The sequence below is a fragment of the Macaca thibetana genome, chromosome 3, assembly GCF_024542745.1.
Source record: "Macaca thibetana thibetana isolate TM-01 chromosome 3, ASM2454274v1, whole genome shotgun sequence".
Taxonomy (NCBI): domain Eukaryota; kingdom Metazoa; phylum Chordata; class Mammalia; order Primates; family Cercopithecidae; genus Macaca; species Macaca thibetana.
In genome coordinates this window covers 38,212,817-38,229,368 of record NC_065580.1, presented here as the reverse complement: position 1 = coordinate 38,229,368, position 16,552 = coordinate 38,212,817, and the positions used below count along the sequence as shown (strand labels likewise).

The window sequence follows — 16,552 nt, the reverse complement described above, 5'->3', positions numbered from 1 at the left end:
CACCCCTGAAAGTATGAGATAAAGAATGACTGCAATTAACACATAAAAATAGAAAAAGAAAAGCTTTCAAGATCAAGATGATACCAAAGATTCTGTATGTTTCTAGGATGTGAGGAAATGAGAACTCAGTTCATAGGGGAGACGAATCTACTTGTAAATCTCAGAATGACAATAGGAAGAGGGTTGGGTGAAGCAGCATAGCAGTTGGCAGTGTTTTTAAAAAGGGGGCAGCTCCTTTGCCAGAGAAGATTCAGTAGTATAATCATTTCTTGTTTTTACCTCCCTTGACTCATCCACAGGAGTGGGAGTTCAGACAAAAGGAAGCTTCTGTGGCAATCTATTTAAGATTCTCCTCATATAAGATTTGGTTCCCAGCCCATTTTCTGTCAGGCTTCCTGAGATGGGAAAGCAAAGCATAAAAATTCTCAGGCTTGACAGTGAATTCTCCAAAGCTCCAGACTGAAATTTACAGCTGCCTGTAGACATCTCCATCTGCATGTCCTGCAGGCATCTCTAACTCTGTGTCTCAGACCAAATTAATTACCCTCTCATACTCGTTCCCCTCCAGTCTTCCATCTAGGTTAATGCCATGCCAATTTGCCAGGCGCAAAATCCAGAAATTTCAGTTCTTTTACTTCTTGTCCCACACTCCCTGAGGTCTATCTACTGCCAATTTTTGTGGATTCACCCTGGTGTGATCTGTTTTATGCACTATACAAAATGATTGTCTAAATTTATGTTGACCATTCTAGAGGGTAGTAAATCAGGTAATACATCAAAATATCTGAGGTCTAAAAATGTAGAAAGCAACTTTTGTAATTTGAGGACTTTTCATTTTACTGAGTCCAACATATTATATGCTTGCTCTTTCTGTGACTGTAAGACATATTAAAAAAAGAAGCTGCTAAATTTGACCATTATACAAATAATTCAAACAAAACTCATAGATATCTATCTCAGTTACGTGGGTATTTTAGGTGAAATTACAGGGATTTGGGGCATTGAGGAAGTTATTAGAAGGGATGCTTTTGGCTCTGATTGAACAAGTACTGTACTCAGTTTTCATTAAAATCTATGGAAGATTTTAAATACGGCAGTCAATTTCAAGTATTGTATTCCTTGACTCATTTGAAGAGAATTTGAAATTAACTAAGAGACTCATATTCTCTTAAAAATTAATAATAGTTATAAAACTGTGATTATGCAAACATTGAAAAGATAAATTAACACAAATGGGCATATTTTTATATTATCTCAAACAAGTATATTATTTAACATTTAGCTAAAAAGCAAAAGTGAAAAATAAATGGGCATCTTTTTGACTCTTCTCAGTGAAAATACATACTCTTATAGGTCTGTTCTATAGTTTGGAAATCAATATTAATACTTTATGCAATCATTCTTTCTCATGTTTTTCTCCCTTTGATAATCTTCTCAAGTGGCTTAAGTGCTTGTAATGTATTAAAAAATAGGCACAGACAAGTCATTTTTTCTGTAGATTATATTGATATAGATCCCTGATCAGTTTAAGACAATGTGTTAGCTTGCTCTTTTAAGTGGTAAGAATATTTTAGTAACCAGCAAAAATCACATTTAGGTAGTCACCAATATTGAAAGTTTTCTGATGTATAATTTATTTAGCATCAAAAGAATAGATCGCTGAGTAATAAAAGTTATTAGTATCTTCTAACTTCCTATGTTAGCATTAATTAGTACTTTCTATACTAGTTGGTAGAAGTAAATCAACCTTTACTGTAGCTCCAGTTCCACCATATGTGACTTGTTTGTATGGATGCAGAAATGCTAATCAAACCACGCTGCCTCAAAACATAACTGTGTTCAGTCATACACAGGCTACACAGTGGGTATGACATTTGTCTTCAGCATTTTTTTTTTTTTTTTTTTTTTTTTGAGACAGAGTCTCGCTCTGTCGCCCGGGCTGGAGTGCAGTGGCCAGATCTCAGCTCACTGCAAGTTCCGCCTCCCGGGTTCACGCCATTCTCCTGCCTCAGCCTCCCGAGTAGCTGGGACTACAGGCGCCCACCACCTCGCCCGGCTAGTTTTTTTTTTTGTATTTTTTAGTAGAGACGGGGTTTCACCGTGTTAGCCAGGATGGTCTCGATCTCCTGACCTTGTGATCCGCCCGTCTCGGCCTCCCAAAGTGCTGGGATTACAGGCTTGAGCCACCGCGCCCGGCCTGTCTTCAGCATTTTAAGGGCATCAGTTATTGTCCAGGTGGTGACTTATGACATGAAACTTTTCCCTCCTCATTTTAAAGCATAGAATAGTATATGCTTAGGTATTATTTTATGACAACATTTTTATTCTACCTGTTTCTGAAACACATAGTATGTACTCAAAAATTCACAAGCCTAATAAAACAAGTTTGTGTTTTTCTTCTGTGACTTTTCTTTTTATAACTCCTCCATCTCAAAGTGTGTGTTAAAGCTGTTTGCCATGGATGTGTGTTCAAAGATTCTTGACAGGCTTGGTTTCAACAGTTCTACTGAGGGACATGACAGGTGCTGAGAGTTCTCATTCTTCAAGGACATCATTTGGTCTGTCACAGGCTCCCTTCTATCATAATACAGAGCCCAGAGCAGAGTAATGGTGAGAATCATGGCCAGAATTTGTGTCACTCCAATGGAGATTCCCAGAAATCTCAGCACCTGCAGTTGTTTGGTTCCTCTCAAAAAGGAATACATTTTCTTCCCACAACCCTGTAAAAGAAATACACGGTCAACATTACTTTAGATATGTTAGAGAAGGCCAAAAATAGTTAATGAAAGCAAACAATCTGTATCAGTTAATGAAATCATTTGGATCATAAAGTTTAAGACAGTGGTTCTCAACAAGGAAAGCTGATGAGAAGAAGGAGAAAGGGAAGTGTGTAGCTTTTGAAAAGCCTGTCCAGCTGATTCCAATGAGCCAACCCCTTCTTTTGTCTTTCTCAAAACCTGAAGTTGAGACCCACTGGTATAAAACCCAACATCTAAAGCAGGGGTTGACTTACTTGTTTTCTTTTTTCAGATGGCCAGATAGTAAATATTTTGGGCTTTGTGGGCCATATGGTCTCTATGGCAACTACTCATCCCTGCCACTGTCACAAGAAAGCAGCCATAGACGGTAAGTGAATGAATGAATGTAGCTGGGTTCCAGTGAAACTTCAAACACACAAAAAGGCATTAGGCCAGATCTGGCTGGCACACAATGTTCATGATTTAATAATACTTAACACTGATTTGGTAAAGTTGCTTCTCTGGCCACCTTAACCTATTTGATACAAACACAAGAAATTTGCACAAACACAGACATACACATACATTCTGTGGGAAACTAACATAGACATCACAAAGACAACTCACCAAAATTTAAGTATTTTTCAAACAGTTCCACTCAAATACTCTATGACAGCTCATTCACTCTTAGGTTTATGTGTCATTTTAATAAGCATTTTTAAATGACACAGTGATACAGCAGATAGAAATTATTTAGGCAGATAGTGAGGGTAAAAGAGTCCTTGGCGGAATTTTCCTTTTAACAAAAAGCAGCTCCAAAATCATTAAAAGAACTGCCTGAAAAATCGAGCTGTAGACATAGACAAGCAAGCGGGAAGCTTGCACAGGTGAATGCCAGCAGCTGTGCCAATAGAAAAAGGCTACCTGGGGGCCAGGTATGTTCAACATGGAGGCTCCATCTTCCCTTGTCTTTGTGTATACAGTAAAGAAACAGGTAACATGGTGCCAGCCAAGTACAGAACCCATAAGAATAATAAAAGATTAGGGTGGGGGTGGCCAGATTTTTATGCACCATGCAAATGGTACACCTGGTCCGACCAATCTTTCGTGCCCTGGTAAATCAGACTCTGCCTCCTCAAGATCATCTATAAAACCCGCTGCATTTTGCTGACCAGAAAACCCACTCAGGAACCCTCTCTGCAGGAGAGAGCTCTTCTCTTTTTGCGTCTATTAAACCTCCACTCTTAACCTCACTCCCTGTGTGTTCACATCCTTGATTTCCTTGGCCTGAGACAACTAACCTTGGGTATTACCCAGGATGGACGATGCCACTTCAACAGTATAGTATAATGGTTAAGATCATGAACTGCTACATGATTTGGGGCAAGTTACTTAATCTCTCTGTGCTTCAGTTTTCTTGTCTAAAAACATAGATGATAATAGTGCTTACCTGTCTGAGATGTTAGGAGGATTAAATGCACAGACACATTTTAACACTTAGGATAGTGCCTCATAAATGTTAAGAACCCAACAGGTACAATCTCTTGTCTCATATGTCAGTTCACAGATTATAAAGTAGAAAGATCAAATTAAAAATAGATGGAAAATCTATGATTAGCAGATATTAATGGAAAAATATGAGGCACAACACTTCATGAAAGAGTATGAAAATACCAGCAGCACAGCATTATGTCACCAGTGAGTACTTCTGCTCAGCTCTACCCTACAAGAGCAAGGTGGCTGCCACTGTTTTACAGGACAATGAGATAACTGTGCAAAATGATTACTTGCTACTGAGACATTAGATCATTAGCTTCCTGATGAAGCAGAGAAATGTTTTACATAGTTTGGGAAGAGTCACCTCAAAATTTGTTAAGTTAAAAAGGTTTGGCTTCAGACATCTGGAAAATAATTTGCATAGCAACTTCATTTAACATCATTACCAAATAATGTTGGCACTATCTTCTCACATCTATCTTTGAAGAAATTGATATAAAACAGCCTTGGATCATGTTTAGCTGATTCCTTACCTATGTTCTCAGTACTTAGTACAAAAATGGACCTTTAGTGAATAAAGAATTAGCATGAATATATTAATATTTTAGTAATAATAATTATAACAGATTTCAGAATTAGAGGTAAACTGGCTGGGCGTGGTGGCTGACACCTGTAATCCCAGCACTTTGGGAGGCCAAGGCGGGCAGATCACTTGAGGTCTGGAGTTCAAGACTAGTCTCGCCATCAGGTGAAACCCTGTCTCTACTAAAAATACAAAAATTAGCTGGGCATGGTGGTGCATGCCTGTAATCCCAGCTACTCTGGAGGCTGAGACATGAGAATTGCTTGAACCCAGGAGGCAGAGGTTGCAGTGAGCTGAGATTGCCCCACTGGACTCCAGCCTGGGCAACACAGTGAGACCCTGTCTCAAAACAAAACAAAGCAAAACAAAAAAAAGCAAACAAAAGAATTAGAGGTAAACCAAAGATACAAAATTCCAGTTGGGAGGAATAAGTTCAAGAGGTCTACAATACAACGTGGTGACTATAATTAATAACAATGTATTAGTTACTCAAAAAAGTAAACCATTCAATAAATATATATGCTGATGATTCAATTCTGTGAAATGCTGTCAGTAAATTACTTGATGTTTACCCTTTCAATAGTGTCTGGGGTTTACATTGTATCTCTATTGTCTTAAGATCTCCTACCCCTTTAGACTAATTCATTTTAAGTTAAGAAACTGTGCCAGAAAAGTAATATTTCCTTTTCAAATCTGGGAATAAAACAAGGCAGAGTTGATAATTAAGTAAAGTTTATTATGTTTCATATCTTGGCACTGTTCAAAGTCTATTTCAGTGCATCTTAAACAATCATATTTATTTTTAAAATGGTACAGTAAATTCTATCACCTAGGATGGTTGGGGAATGAGACCTATTAATACGGAACACTCTAGAATGGGAGGGGTCCTTGGAAGCAATGAATTCAACTTTTTATCTTTTAAAAACATGGCAAAAAAGCACTTGTACAGTGACATAGCAAAACTGGCATGGAAAGGACCTCCAAAGAATCTCTACTCATGTAAGCAATGAAAACACTGGCAAAAAAACTGTTAGCCTCAATTTTTCTAGAATTCTGGAAATTAACCAAAGTCTTGCAGCAATCTGAGGAGCGTTTATTCACGAAAAGCCGCCGAATCTCATTAGGAACAGCAAGCGCTATGGAATTTTCATTTGCCCTATTCCCATCCCTGCTCCCCTTGGTAGCCTGGAAAGCCAAGAGCCTGCAATCCTGGTGAGAACTGGCAGCCTAGCCGCCACCAGAGGGCGCAGAATGGGGTTGCAGCTCCTTCAAGGCCCCATTCCCAGACGATTGTTGTATGGCTGATCTGGCGGTTCCCTGGAAGACCCCACTCAGAAGGATGTCTTTATTTGACCTGAACTTGAAGCTCGACTAGGGAAAGCCTCTGGTCCTTCCCCCGCCGCCCCAGGAGGTTTCCGACGACAGTTAGAGGTAACTATTGATCTCTGAGGCTGCCTGAGGCAGTTGGTAACAGTTGTGCACAAGGGGGCTTGACAAAGCTCTGGCATATTCGTGGGGATCTCGGAAATTACACACATGAATAGGGCTGTGCTTAGATTCAGGGGCTGTGCATAGGCCCAGGAAAGATCTGCAAAGATCCTAAGATCTCTCCTCTGGCTGACCTTGAAGCTCTGTGCACCCTTGGTAAAGGCCAGGAGACTCGCTGGTTCTAGGTATCTAAGGCATCTAAGGAAATCTCTGTCCGTTCATTAACTGACCACTAAGCTAACTGAGCAGAAACTTCAGTGACCACATGTCACAAAGAATACAGCCTTTAGAGAATTCGTTTAGAAAATGCTATCGAACCAACAAATAAACAACAGCAAACGTTGGAGAGGTGGAAAAATCTGATTTTCTGAGTTGTCACATTATATTATTTAAAACATCCTGTTCTCTTAAAAAAAAAAAAAACAGTTTAAGACATGCAAACAAACAAGAAAGTATGACTCACAGGGGAATAAAAAAACAATGAATGAAACTGCAGTTCTAATGAGAGGGACTCCCCGCCTCACTAGACAGTCCTGTCCACACTGGAACAACACTAATTTTTAACAAGCACTTCCTTGTTGGAACCTGACTTCTTCGTAAGGAAGGATGCACTGGTTCTAACTCTGCTCTCAACCCTTCCCTTTTCCATAAGGTAGAGAGTCACAGCTGAAGAATTAATTATCTCTTTCCCTTTAACTATTCTCCTCTCCAGGCTAAATAGTCCTAGTCTTCAAGTTTTCCAAAAGATGTACACTTCATGATTCTGTCGATCCTTTTCTAGACTGTGTTGATTCTGTCAATGTTTCTTTGAAAATGACATTGATTTGTAACTTTAAAAAATATAAAATGCAATGAAATATTAAGACAATCAAGGTTATTGAAAATGACTTTGGATTCCAATGACAAAAAAAGCTTTTTCGGTTGCCCAGAAATGTAGACATGCAATTGTATTGACATTTCACATAGTTGGGACTTGGTGTCCTTCCAGATCACTGGTCCCTGAAGATTATCTTCACACTCAGGTAGGCAAGTATGCTTTATTCCAAGAAAAGGTCCTAGTTAGACTCCTCCATTTTTATGGCAAAATATCAGGTGATCATTTCCTCATTTTGTTTAAAAAGCATACAGGTAACTCCTCAAACAAGGCAGAATTTCAGTCCTTAAACTTGTCATCAGAATTCATTAAACTATATTTTATGCTTCTCTATCAAGAGTCTCTCCAAAAGAGGTGTCAACTACAGATTATCTAAAAGAAATGAAATCAGTTGACATTATAGGACTTTATGTCCATCCGTCAAACCAGGTCACCAAAATGTGCCAACTTGCAATATATTAACTTATGCCTTTGCATATTATTTTCTACCAAGGTATATTTTAAGGATATGTATTGGAAAACACCATAAGAAACTGCTCTATAAAATTTGTGAAAAATGATACTGAAGATATTTTTTCTCGATAAAGTAGTAGATATAAAATCCCACTGGATAAAATATTTAGAATTTTGCTCCCTTTGAGGTTAGAATGTTTGCTCTCCTAACATTAGAATTATGGTGATGATTGTATCTCCTTTTCACCCAGGCTGTCAGAAAGCTGAGAGGCAAACAGGACACTCAGCCACAGCAACTGTGTCTGTCTTCATGTTAAGCACATCTACTTACTCTTTCCTTTAACATTGACTTTCCAATTCTGTTTCTATTTTATTATTAATTTACTGTATTTTTGTTGTATACTGCCTTATATCCTTTAATAAATTCAATTTTAAAAGATAGAGTATAATTATATAAGGAAAAGCACAAATTTCTCTATAGTCATGCAATTAAATATTTCTTTGCTGACTCATTAGGCAGGTGGAAACTTGCAGCAGACAGGTGTTGATAAAATTAGTACATTTGTCCCCACCCATCTCATGTTGAAATAAAATCCACAGTGTTGGAAGCAGGGCCTGGTGGGAGGTGTTTAGATCACGGGGGTAGGTCCCTCATGAATGGCCATCCTCTTGGTGATAATGGAGTTCTCACAAGATCTGTTTCTTTAAAGTGTGTGTTTATTGCAGCACTATTCACAATAGCAAAGACTTGGAACCAACCCAAATGTCCATCAGTGACAGACTGGATTAAGAAATTGTGGCACATATACACCATGGAATACTATGCAGCCATAAAAAAGGATGAGTTCATGTCCTTTGTAGGGACATGGATGCAGCTGGAAACCATCATTCTCAGCAAACTATCGCAAGAACAGAAAACCAAACACCGCATGTTCTCACTCATAGGTGGGAACTGAACAATGAGAACACTTGGACACAGGAAGGGGAACATCACACACCGGGGCCTGTTGTGGGGAGCGGGGAGGGGTGAGGGATAGCATTAGGTGATATACCTAATGTAAATGACGAGCTAATGGGTGCAGCACACCAACATGGCACATGTATACGTCTGTAACAAACCTGCACGTTGTGCACATGTACCCTAGAACATAAAGTAGAAAAAAAAAAAAAAAAACTGCATAGCACCGCCCCCCATCTCTGTCTCCTATTCCCGCTTTGGCCATGTGATGTGCCTGCTGCCGCTTTGCTTTCTACCATGCTCAAAGCTCCTTGAGGCCTTCCCAGGGGCAGAAGCCATTATCACTTACCCTTCCTGTACAGCCTGCAGAACCATAAGCCAATTAAACCCCTATTCTTATAAATTACCCAGTCTCAGGTATTTATTTGTAGCAATGCAAGAATTGCCTAACATAGGTGTCATGCTGAATATCAGTGAATCATTTTCACAAGTACTTAAAGTTAAGAACCAACTTTGCAAAGAATAGTTCTCTTCTTGAGAGGACAGTCAGTATGTTTCCAGATGTGTCTGTGTAAGATGATTGACCTCCTCAGTCACTCTGTAAATTCTTCATTGAAATAGCTCCAGGGTTTTCTTTCTGTTCTGAATCATTCTTATTGAAGTAATTCAACCTGAACATAACCCTGAGTATATTTTGAGCCAGTCAAATAATTATGCATAAGGTTTACATTTTTCAGTGTGAGCTTGTCTTGAAAAGTAAGACATTAAGTCTAGATAAAAAACATAGATGTGTTCATATGTATTGATTATACTATTTATAGATATTTAGCTGCATAAACAAACATTTCTGTAGAGTAAAAAGAGAGACAAATGATACAATTCAAAACTGCATTTCATTTCACAAAGAGTATTTTATTCAGAATAGGAAAGAACCGAAGTTTGCTTAGTTGCTTTTCTCAAAATAAAATACTCTGAATTAATTTTCCTTGAAAATGTTTTCTTCCTAAAAAAAGGTAGGTTAGTCCTATGTTAATAACTTCAGATAATTCAAAGGTATGAATAAGACACGTTGGCCAACCTACTTTACTTGCTACAATATTAAAATTCTTGTCAACCATTAGCTGTAAATAATAACACTACCTTTATCAAAAGAAAAATCACAAATCCCCTACATTTCCTAGAATCTATTTGAAAGCATGTCAGGATGCCTCATTTCACTTGAGGAAATTATACACTTGAAATTATTCTCTGATCTATCTCCAAAATGAGTTTCTAAAATTGGAAGAACACCCATGGCTTTTCAGTACTCAATATTCACAGGCCACATCAAAAAGTCGGGCAGCCTTTTAATGTGCTTACCAAGATAAAGTATAAATAAAATCTAGGTGCCAATACATGCCAATATTAATGTTTTTGTAAATAAACATCACTCTCAAGTTTGAAATACCTATATCGATTATCAGATGCAAATATACAATCTTCAATCTTCTTTCTTCTAGAATTGAAGTAAATGATAGCAGTTAATGAGCTCACAAGATTTAAACAGGTTAGAGCAAAAGTTCTCCACTGATAATCTTAAGCTCTGCAGGGAAATAATGCTTCCTTTAAAAAAAGCAGCAAGCAATAAAATTCACTACAAGACTTTCTGTTCTTTAGCTGTCTCTTAGGAGAACAGAAAGATAACTAAATCTGTGCATAGAAAATGCAGTAGAAAAAAGTCATCTTATTATTTCTTAATATATGAAAGATCTTCATATCTCATTTAACCCTCACAATACCCCTATTACATAGGTAGAATAAAGAAACATAAAAGACTGCAGTTACTGATCATTTTTCATTTTTACCAAAAAAAATGTAGTTACAAAGAGGCTAAAGTCAAAAAACCCGGAGGGCTCCATGCTCACTAGTTAGGTCAGTTCCAGCAGGCTGACGGAGCAGAGTTTATTCACAAACCCCTCCTGCGCACATTTTCTCTCATGGGGGCCCATTTGGGTACCTTAAATTTGCATCTATAAGAAGTTGGAGGGTGTTAAAACAAGCAAAGAGAGAAACTGGACCAAGTCCCAAAAACTTTGACCTGAAAATCTACCTTCAGCCAGCACAAACGCACATAACCAGAAAATACACACTTCCCTGTCATTTCAAGCAAAACTAAGGGCAATTTAGCTAGTTAAAAATCTAATCATAGATCAATACATTTTCTACTTACTTCAATAAATACCTTAATAAATTATTGTTATTATTGTCATCAGCTACCACTGTGGTAAGTGGTATACTAACAGTTTCTCATGTCATATCTCAATTTATCTTTGTATATTACAATGATGTGGGTACTATTAATATCTTAGTAGAGATAAGGGAACTGGGATGTAGAAGAAAAAAATTTCGACACTCAGCTTGCCCTTTACCATGTAGTCACCATCTCAAAACTTCAGTATCTCTGCCCTTAAGTGTTGGCAGGTCACAGAGTTCTGTCCTTGGCTGCATGTATTGCATCATTTCCTGGTGTGGTCTTATTTCCCTCCATACCTTCATTGCCTCATGTACACTGATGACACCTGTGTAAACTTAGTCCATCCACCCACCTACCCACCCAGTCTGTCCTCCATTTGATCCACAGTAATTAATGTTTATATAAGAACATAACTTCCGGCCAGGCACAGTGGCTCACGCCTGTAATCCCAACACTTTGGGAGGCTGAGGCGGGCAGACCACGAGGTCAGGAGATCAAGACCATCCTGGCTAACATGGTGAAACCCCGACTCTACTAAAAATACAAAAAAATTAGCCCGGCTTGGTGACGGGCACCTGTAGTCCCAGCTACTCAGGAGGATGAGGCAGGAGAATGGCATAAACCCAGGCGGTGGAGCTTGCAGTGAGCCGAGATCGCACCACTGCACTAAAGCCTGGGTGAAAGAGCGAGTGAGACTCCATCTAAAAAGAAAAAAAAAAAAAAAAAACAAAGAAAGAAATGGAACATAGCTTCCTAGCCAGACCACATTTTCCAGCCTCCCTTGCAGCTAAGCAAAGCCATGTGAGTTCCTGCCAACAAAATCTGAATAGTGGTGATGAGTGTAGGCCTTCATGCATTGGGAGTTCTCCTTCTCACTCTCTCTCCATGACTAGAACTGGAGACCAACTTTGGAAGACAAGGTATTTAAAAGGCAAAGTTGTCTCCTCATTCTGGCCCCTGGATGAACTTGTGCAGCAGAGCTGCCTGGAGGCGTAGATCAGGTCATTGGTCTATGAAAGAGAAATAAACTCCCAGCTTATCCAAGTCATTGTATTTTGAGTTAGCACTTTCCTTAATGAGTACACACAAAATCTGTATCTCTATCTGAGTTCTGTCTCTGAAGCCCATATTGCCTCCTGGGTTTCTGCAAACGGAATACCTGACAAGAACCTTAAATCCAGTATTTCCAAAAGGAAATTAATCAACTCTAACCTCTCCCTTCAGTAAATGGCTTCCTCATCTGTGAGAGTCCAAATCAAAGTCAAGAATGCTTGCAAGTTCCCTGTCGTTCACTCCCACAGCCAATTTATAAGCCAGTCCTGTTCATTCTACCGCTGACATATCTTTCACATTCATTCCTTCCTCTCCATACTAAATGCCACAACCTGAATTCCAGCCCCTACCATAGCATGAGTTATCTGCTACAGTTTCCTACCTCAATTTCTCTGCCTTAGGACCCAGTCTTCAGCTTAAATTCCCCACCTCAACTCATTCTCTACAATGCCAACAGCATGATGTTTAAGCTTAAATCTAAAACTGTTATTTCGTAAGGTAGCTTTTCAGGTCAAAATACTATCATGGCTTTCACATCCATAAATTTTAAGGGCAAAATTTTCAAGTCTCTACTAATAGAGTCCAAAAGGAAATATCATTTGATTGAATAGAGAATAGAGAACAGGAAACTCACAATTGAATGATGTCGAGAAAGAGAGTGAAAGAGAAGAAGAATGCATTTGCATACCTGAAACAAAACTGGCAGAATGGTTTAAGACCTGATATGATCAAGTAAAGCCTGAAGATAAAAACGGAATCTTCCCCCCTACCAAACCCAAACTGATCCCGCAGGGCTTTGAATGATAAAACAAATACCACCGCAAGTCAGAGTCAACCAGATCCCATCAGCAGCTACTTGCAGAGGAGATAATGAAATCAGCAAAGAGACAGGAGGGAGCATCTTTGACTTTATATAAAAGAACCCTGAGAATGGAAATTCTTGAGGTATTCCATCTAAATAATCACTGAGCCTGCAAACTGCAAACTACCTACCGTTGACTGTCTGAGCAGGAGGCTTTATGGATGTTTATCTGAGAACAAACTTTCATTATTAAAAAATCAGAATCCTATGACTACATTGTCCTAAACCGTCTTTTTATAGTAATGCCTCAAATTTGTGAATATGTTTCCCTTATTTGGCAACTATTCACAGACTTCAGTATAAAATATCCACGTATTATCAGGACGTACAGGACTCTTCAGAATTCAGCCCCTGCCCTCTGTATCCCTGTAAACGTGGGCCCTTCTCACAACCCGTGCTCCAGCCGTGTTCTCTTGCTTCCAGCTCTAACTTTGCCCCATTGTTTCTTGGCTGGGAATGCCCTTTTCAGCCCTGTGCCACCCTAATATTTTCTGCATGTGGCTTACAGATACTTATTCGTTAAGATTAGAAGCCCAAAGAGTTACTTCCACTGCTATGTGTTCCCATTGTGTATCTCAGTCATAAAGACAATGGCAATTAAGGATTGCCTGCTGTGTCTCATGCTCCCGTTTTTTGTGCCGACTTAAAGATTTTCTAATTCCTACCTTTTCTTTTAGTCACTGAAATGGGGAATCTGTTCTAGGCAGACTTGACCAACTTCCATGTTGGTGTAACTAGCCAGTACCTACCTAGCTAGAGGTCTAAGCTATGACCTCTCACTCCCTGTGTTGGCCTTCTCTTTTAATACTTGTCCCTAATTTTTTGTTTCAAGTGTGACAATTTACTTGGTCTGAAGTAGAATCCTACTAATAACCAGAGAGCTGGGTTGTCTGGGAAAAAACAATTGACCTTATATCTAGGTGGAGCTTGCCAGAAGGCCAAGTCCACCCCCAATCATGGCCTTTTATTCCCACACCACTCTGTCAGGTCTCCACTTATGGCTGAGGAGTGATGAGGAAACATTTATGATAATATAATGTTGTATATGAAAATTATAAAGCAAAAGTTATTTCTGTCAGTCAAAACAAATAGACATACACTATTGGCTCATCTTTCTAATTGGTCAAAGATGTTAGCAGGAAAGGAGTGTTAACAAAAAGTGTTGAGAACTAAAACATCGCCCAGAAAAAAAGATTGGTTACAAAACAAATATCATTTGCCAAGGACAGCAGAGTATAGAGGAGACAGGTGAGGGCAGTATTTCTAATCAGGATGAGGGCTCAGAGTGTGAATTCATGACTCTCAACTCAAACATCGTACAACACTCAACTGAGAGAATAAAACCCTCTAACAGCCCATCCCATATGGTTCACCACTGATAACGTTTCTCTCCATGACCAAACTCTATTTAAGCTCCACTGAGTTCTTTTTCAACCAAACCTTGACGTTTGGACTTTGGAGTTTGTCTCTGCATTGTTCAATTTTAGCAAGAATCTTGGTAAGTTGGTTTACGGAGACTCCCCATTCTTCATACTTTATCATCCTTGATATCTAACTGACTTCTTCCTTCTCCACCCATCGTCCAAGAGATGTCTCATCACCCTGGCCTGCCTTCAGTACAAGTCTTGTTAGGTAAGGTTTGCCAGAATCTCATCCCTCACCATGTTTCCTCTTAATGATTTTCCATCCTCTGACCCCCAACCTGTTCCTTGACTATAAATTCCCACTTTCCCATGTTATATTCTGAATTGAGCCTAATCTGTCTCCCTTACTGCAAGACCACACTGCAGTGGCCTTAATCCTATCCCGATAATCACCGCTGAAATAAAGTTTTCCTCATCATCATTTTTTTGTTTTTGAGACAAAGTCTCACTCTGTCGCCCAGGCTGGAGCACAGTGGCACAATCTAGGCTCACTGCAAGCTTCCCCGCCTAGGTTCACATCCCAGGTTTGAGGAGATTCTCCTTCACCTCCCAGGTTTAAGCGATTCTCCTGCCTCAGCCTCCCAAGTAGCTGGGACTATAGGCAGGCACCACAGAATCCAGCTAATTTCTGTATTTTTAGTAGAGTTAGGACTTCATCATGTTGGGCTGATCTAGAACTCCTGACCACAAGTGATCCACCTGCTTCAGCCTCCCAAAGTGCTGGGAATACAGGCGTGAACCACCGTGACCGGCTCCTTATCATCTTTAACGAGTGTCATTAAATGATTTGTTTTTTCTTTAGCAACGTGAGCTACCCTCACTTCTGACCTGGAGTAGCACCTCTACAAGTCTGTTTGCCTCCTGTGAGCACTGGTAACCCACACCCACTTGTCATCATGCAGTTCTTTTTCCTGTAAGCCAAGACTCAGAGAAGAAGGTCACGTCCCTTCACAACCACACCCCTGTACTTCCCAATTTCCTTTATTCATCGATGTTTTCTAGCACTGGGAGAGAAATAAATAAACTTATAAAGAGGCACACATGGGTTTGCCAAAGTAGAAATTATTAAGATTATTTAAAACTCACAACCAACACACAGAACACAGAAAGTCTAAGGGTCTAAAGGAAAGGTGTCCCAAAGGCACACAAGTGTGGAGGACATGTCTGTGTCCAGCCCTTACATAAATCTGCGGGAATACTACTTTTCTGAAGAAGCATCCAATATATTTGAACAGAAGAAAGCTTCTAACTACTAAACAAAGAAACGTGTCTCTGGAGGTATATTTTAGTTGACGCTCTGTCCCTCTTTGTTTTACATTTTGAGTCAGTCCATTTGAAGCAGAGCCTGTTGTGAGCCTGTTTACTTCCATTTATTTTTCTTGACGTAGCACAGAGAGGAGGAAAATGGCATTTCAGCCTTTTAGAGGGGCTGTTTATGCTAAGTTTCCTATCTGAGACAGTAAGTGCTGCAACTATTCTTTACAACTGTGTTTTTTCATTCTTTTACATGTGGAACCCCAAGAAGAGCTGACGAAAGCTATGGCTCTTATTTCCTAGAAAAAAAAAATGGATATAAAATGTTGGAAACAATTTTTGCAGTATCACTTTTTCCTTGAAGTCCATCCAAGAAGAGCCCCGGTCCCTGGGCAAGAGGTTGAGAGTCCCTGCTCTATAAAGACTGATTTTCTAACTGCTGTCTTTATGTCTTTGATTTATGCTTCTCTTCTCCAAATCAAGTCAAGACACTGCACTACAGTAACCGATATGATGAAAAACTCAGCACGTGAGAGAAGAGATACCATAGGCTTGTGCTTTGCCAACTTAAATCTGAGTCTGATATTTTGCCAAGGCCAAGTCTTACACCTCGCATTTAGAGTGTGGTTACACAGGTGATTCCAAAGAACATGGGAGTGGGCTGTCAGCAATCACGGGCCCAGACCACTCAAGGGTGGGCCTTTATACTTGCAGCTTCCTCGGCCAAAAACACTGTTCCCCAGCATGGCTGCTTCAACTGGTCTCAGTTCACATATCACCCACACAGAAGAGGGTCTATTCCTAACAATCTATCTTAAGTAACTCCCTCACCAACAAAACTGCAGCACATTACCCTGTTCAGTTTTCAAAGTGCTTACCATCACCTGAAATTATTTTCTATTGCTGTTTTTTCTTCTTGTTAAACGTATGTATCCATAACCAGAATATAAGTTACAAAGGAGAAGAAATTTTTGTCTGCAACACTCTCCACTATATCCCTAGCATTTAGAAGAGCAAATGGAACCCAGTAGGCAATCACAAAATATTCTGAATGAATATTGGTTATCCTATCATCATTTTGAATGAGTGAATGTGATAGTTCCAAACTGAGGGTCAGAGGTATTTTCATTACAGA

The 16,552-nt window shown here is 39.4% G+C and overlaps 1 protein-coding gene across 8 annotated transcripts in view; it reads right to left on the bottom strand.

Moving 5' to 3' along the window:
* TSPAN12 (tetraspanin 12) overlaps positions 1-16,552 on the bottom strand; it is a 105,822-nt gene that overhangs the window by 33,501 nt on the left and 55,769 nt on the right. For 4 of the 8 annotated variants that reach the window (XM_050785093.1, XM_050785090.1, XM_050785092.1 and 1 more), the window contains one exon: positions 1,706-2,720. The exons of the other annotated variants lie outside the window; for them this stretch is intronic. In XM_050785093.1, the coding sequence (XP_050641050.1) occupies positions 2,415-2,720 (306 nt within the window). In that variant the 3' untranslated portion in view covers positions 1,706-2,414. Of the gene's footprint in view, positions 1-1,705; positions 2,721-16,552 lie in introns of those variants that run through there. 8 annotated transcript variants of the gene reach the window in all.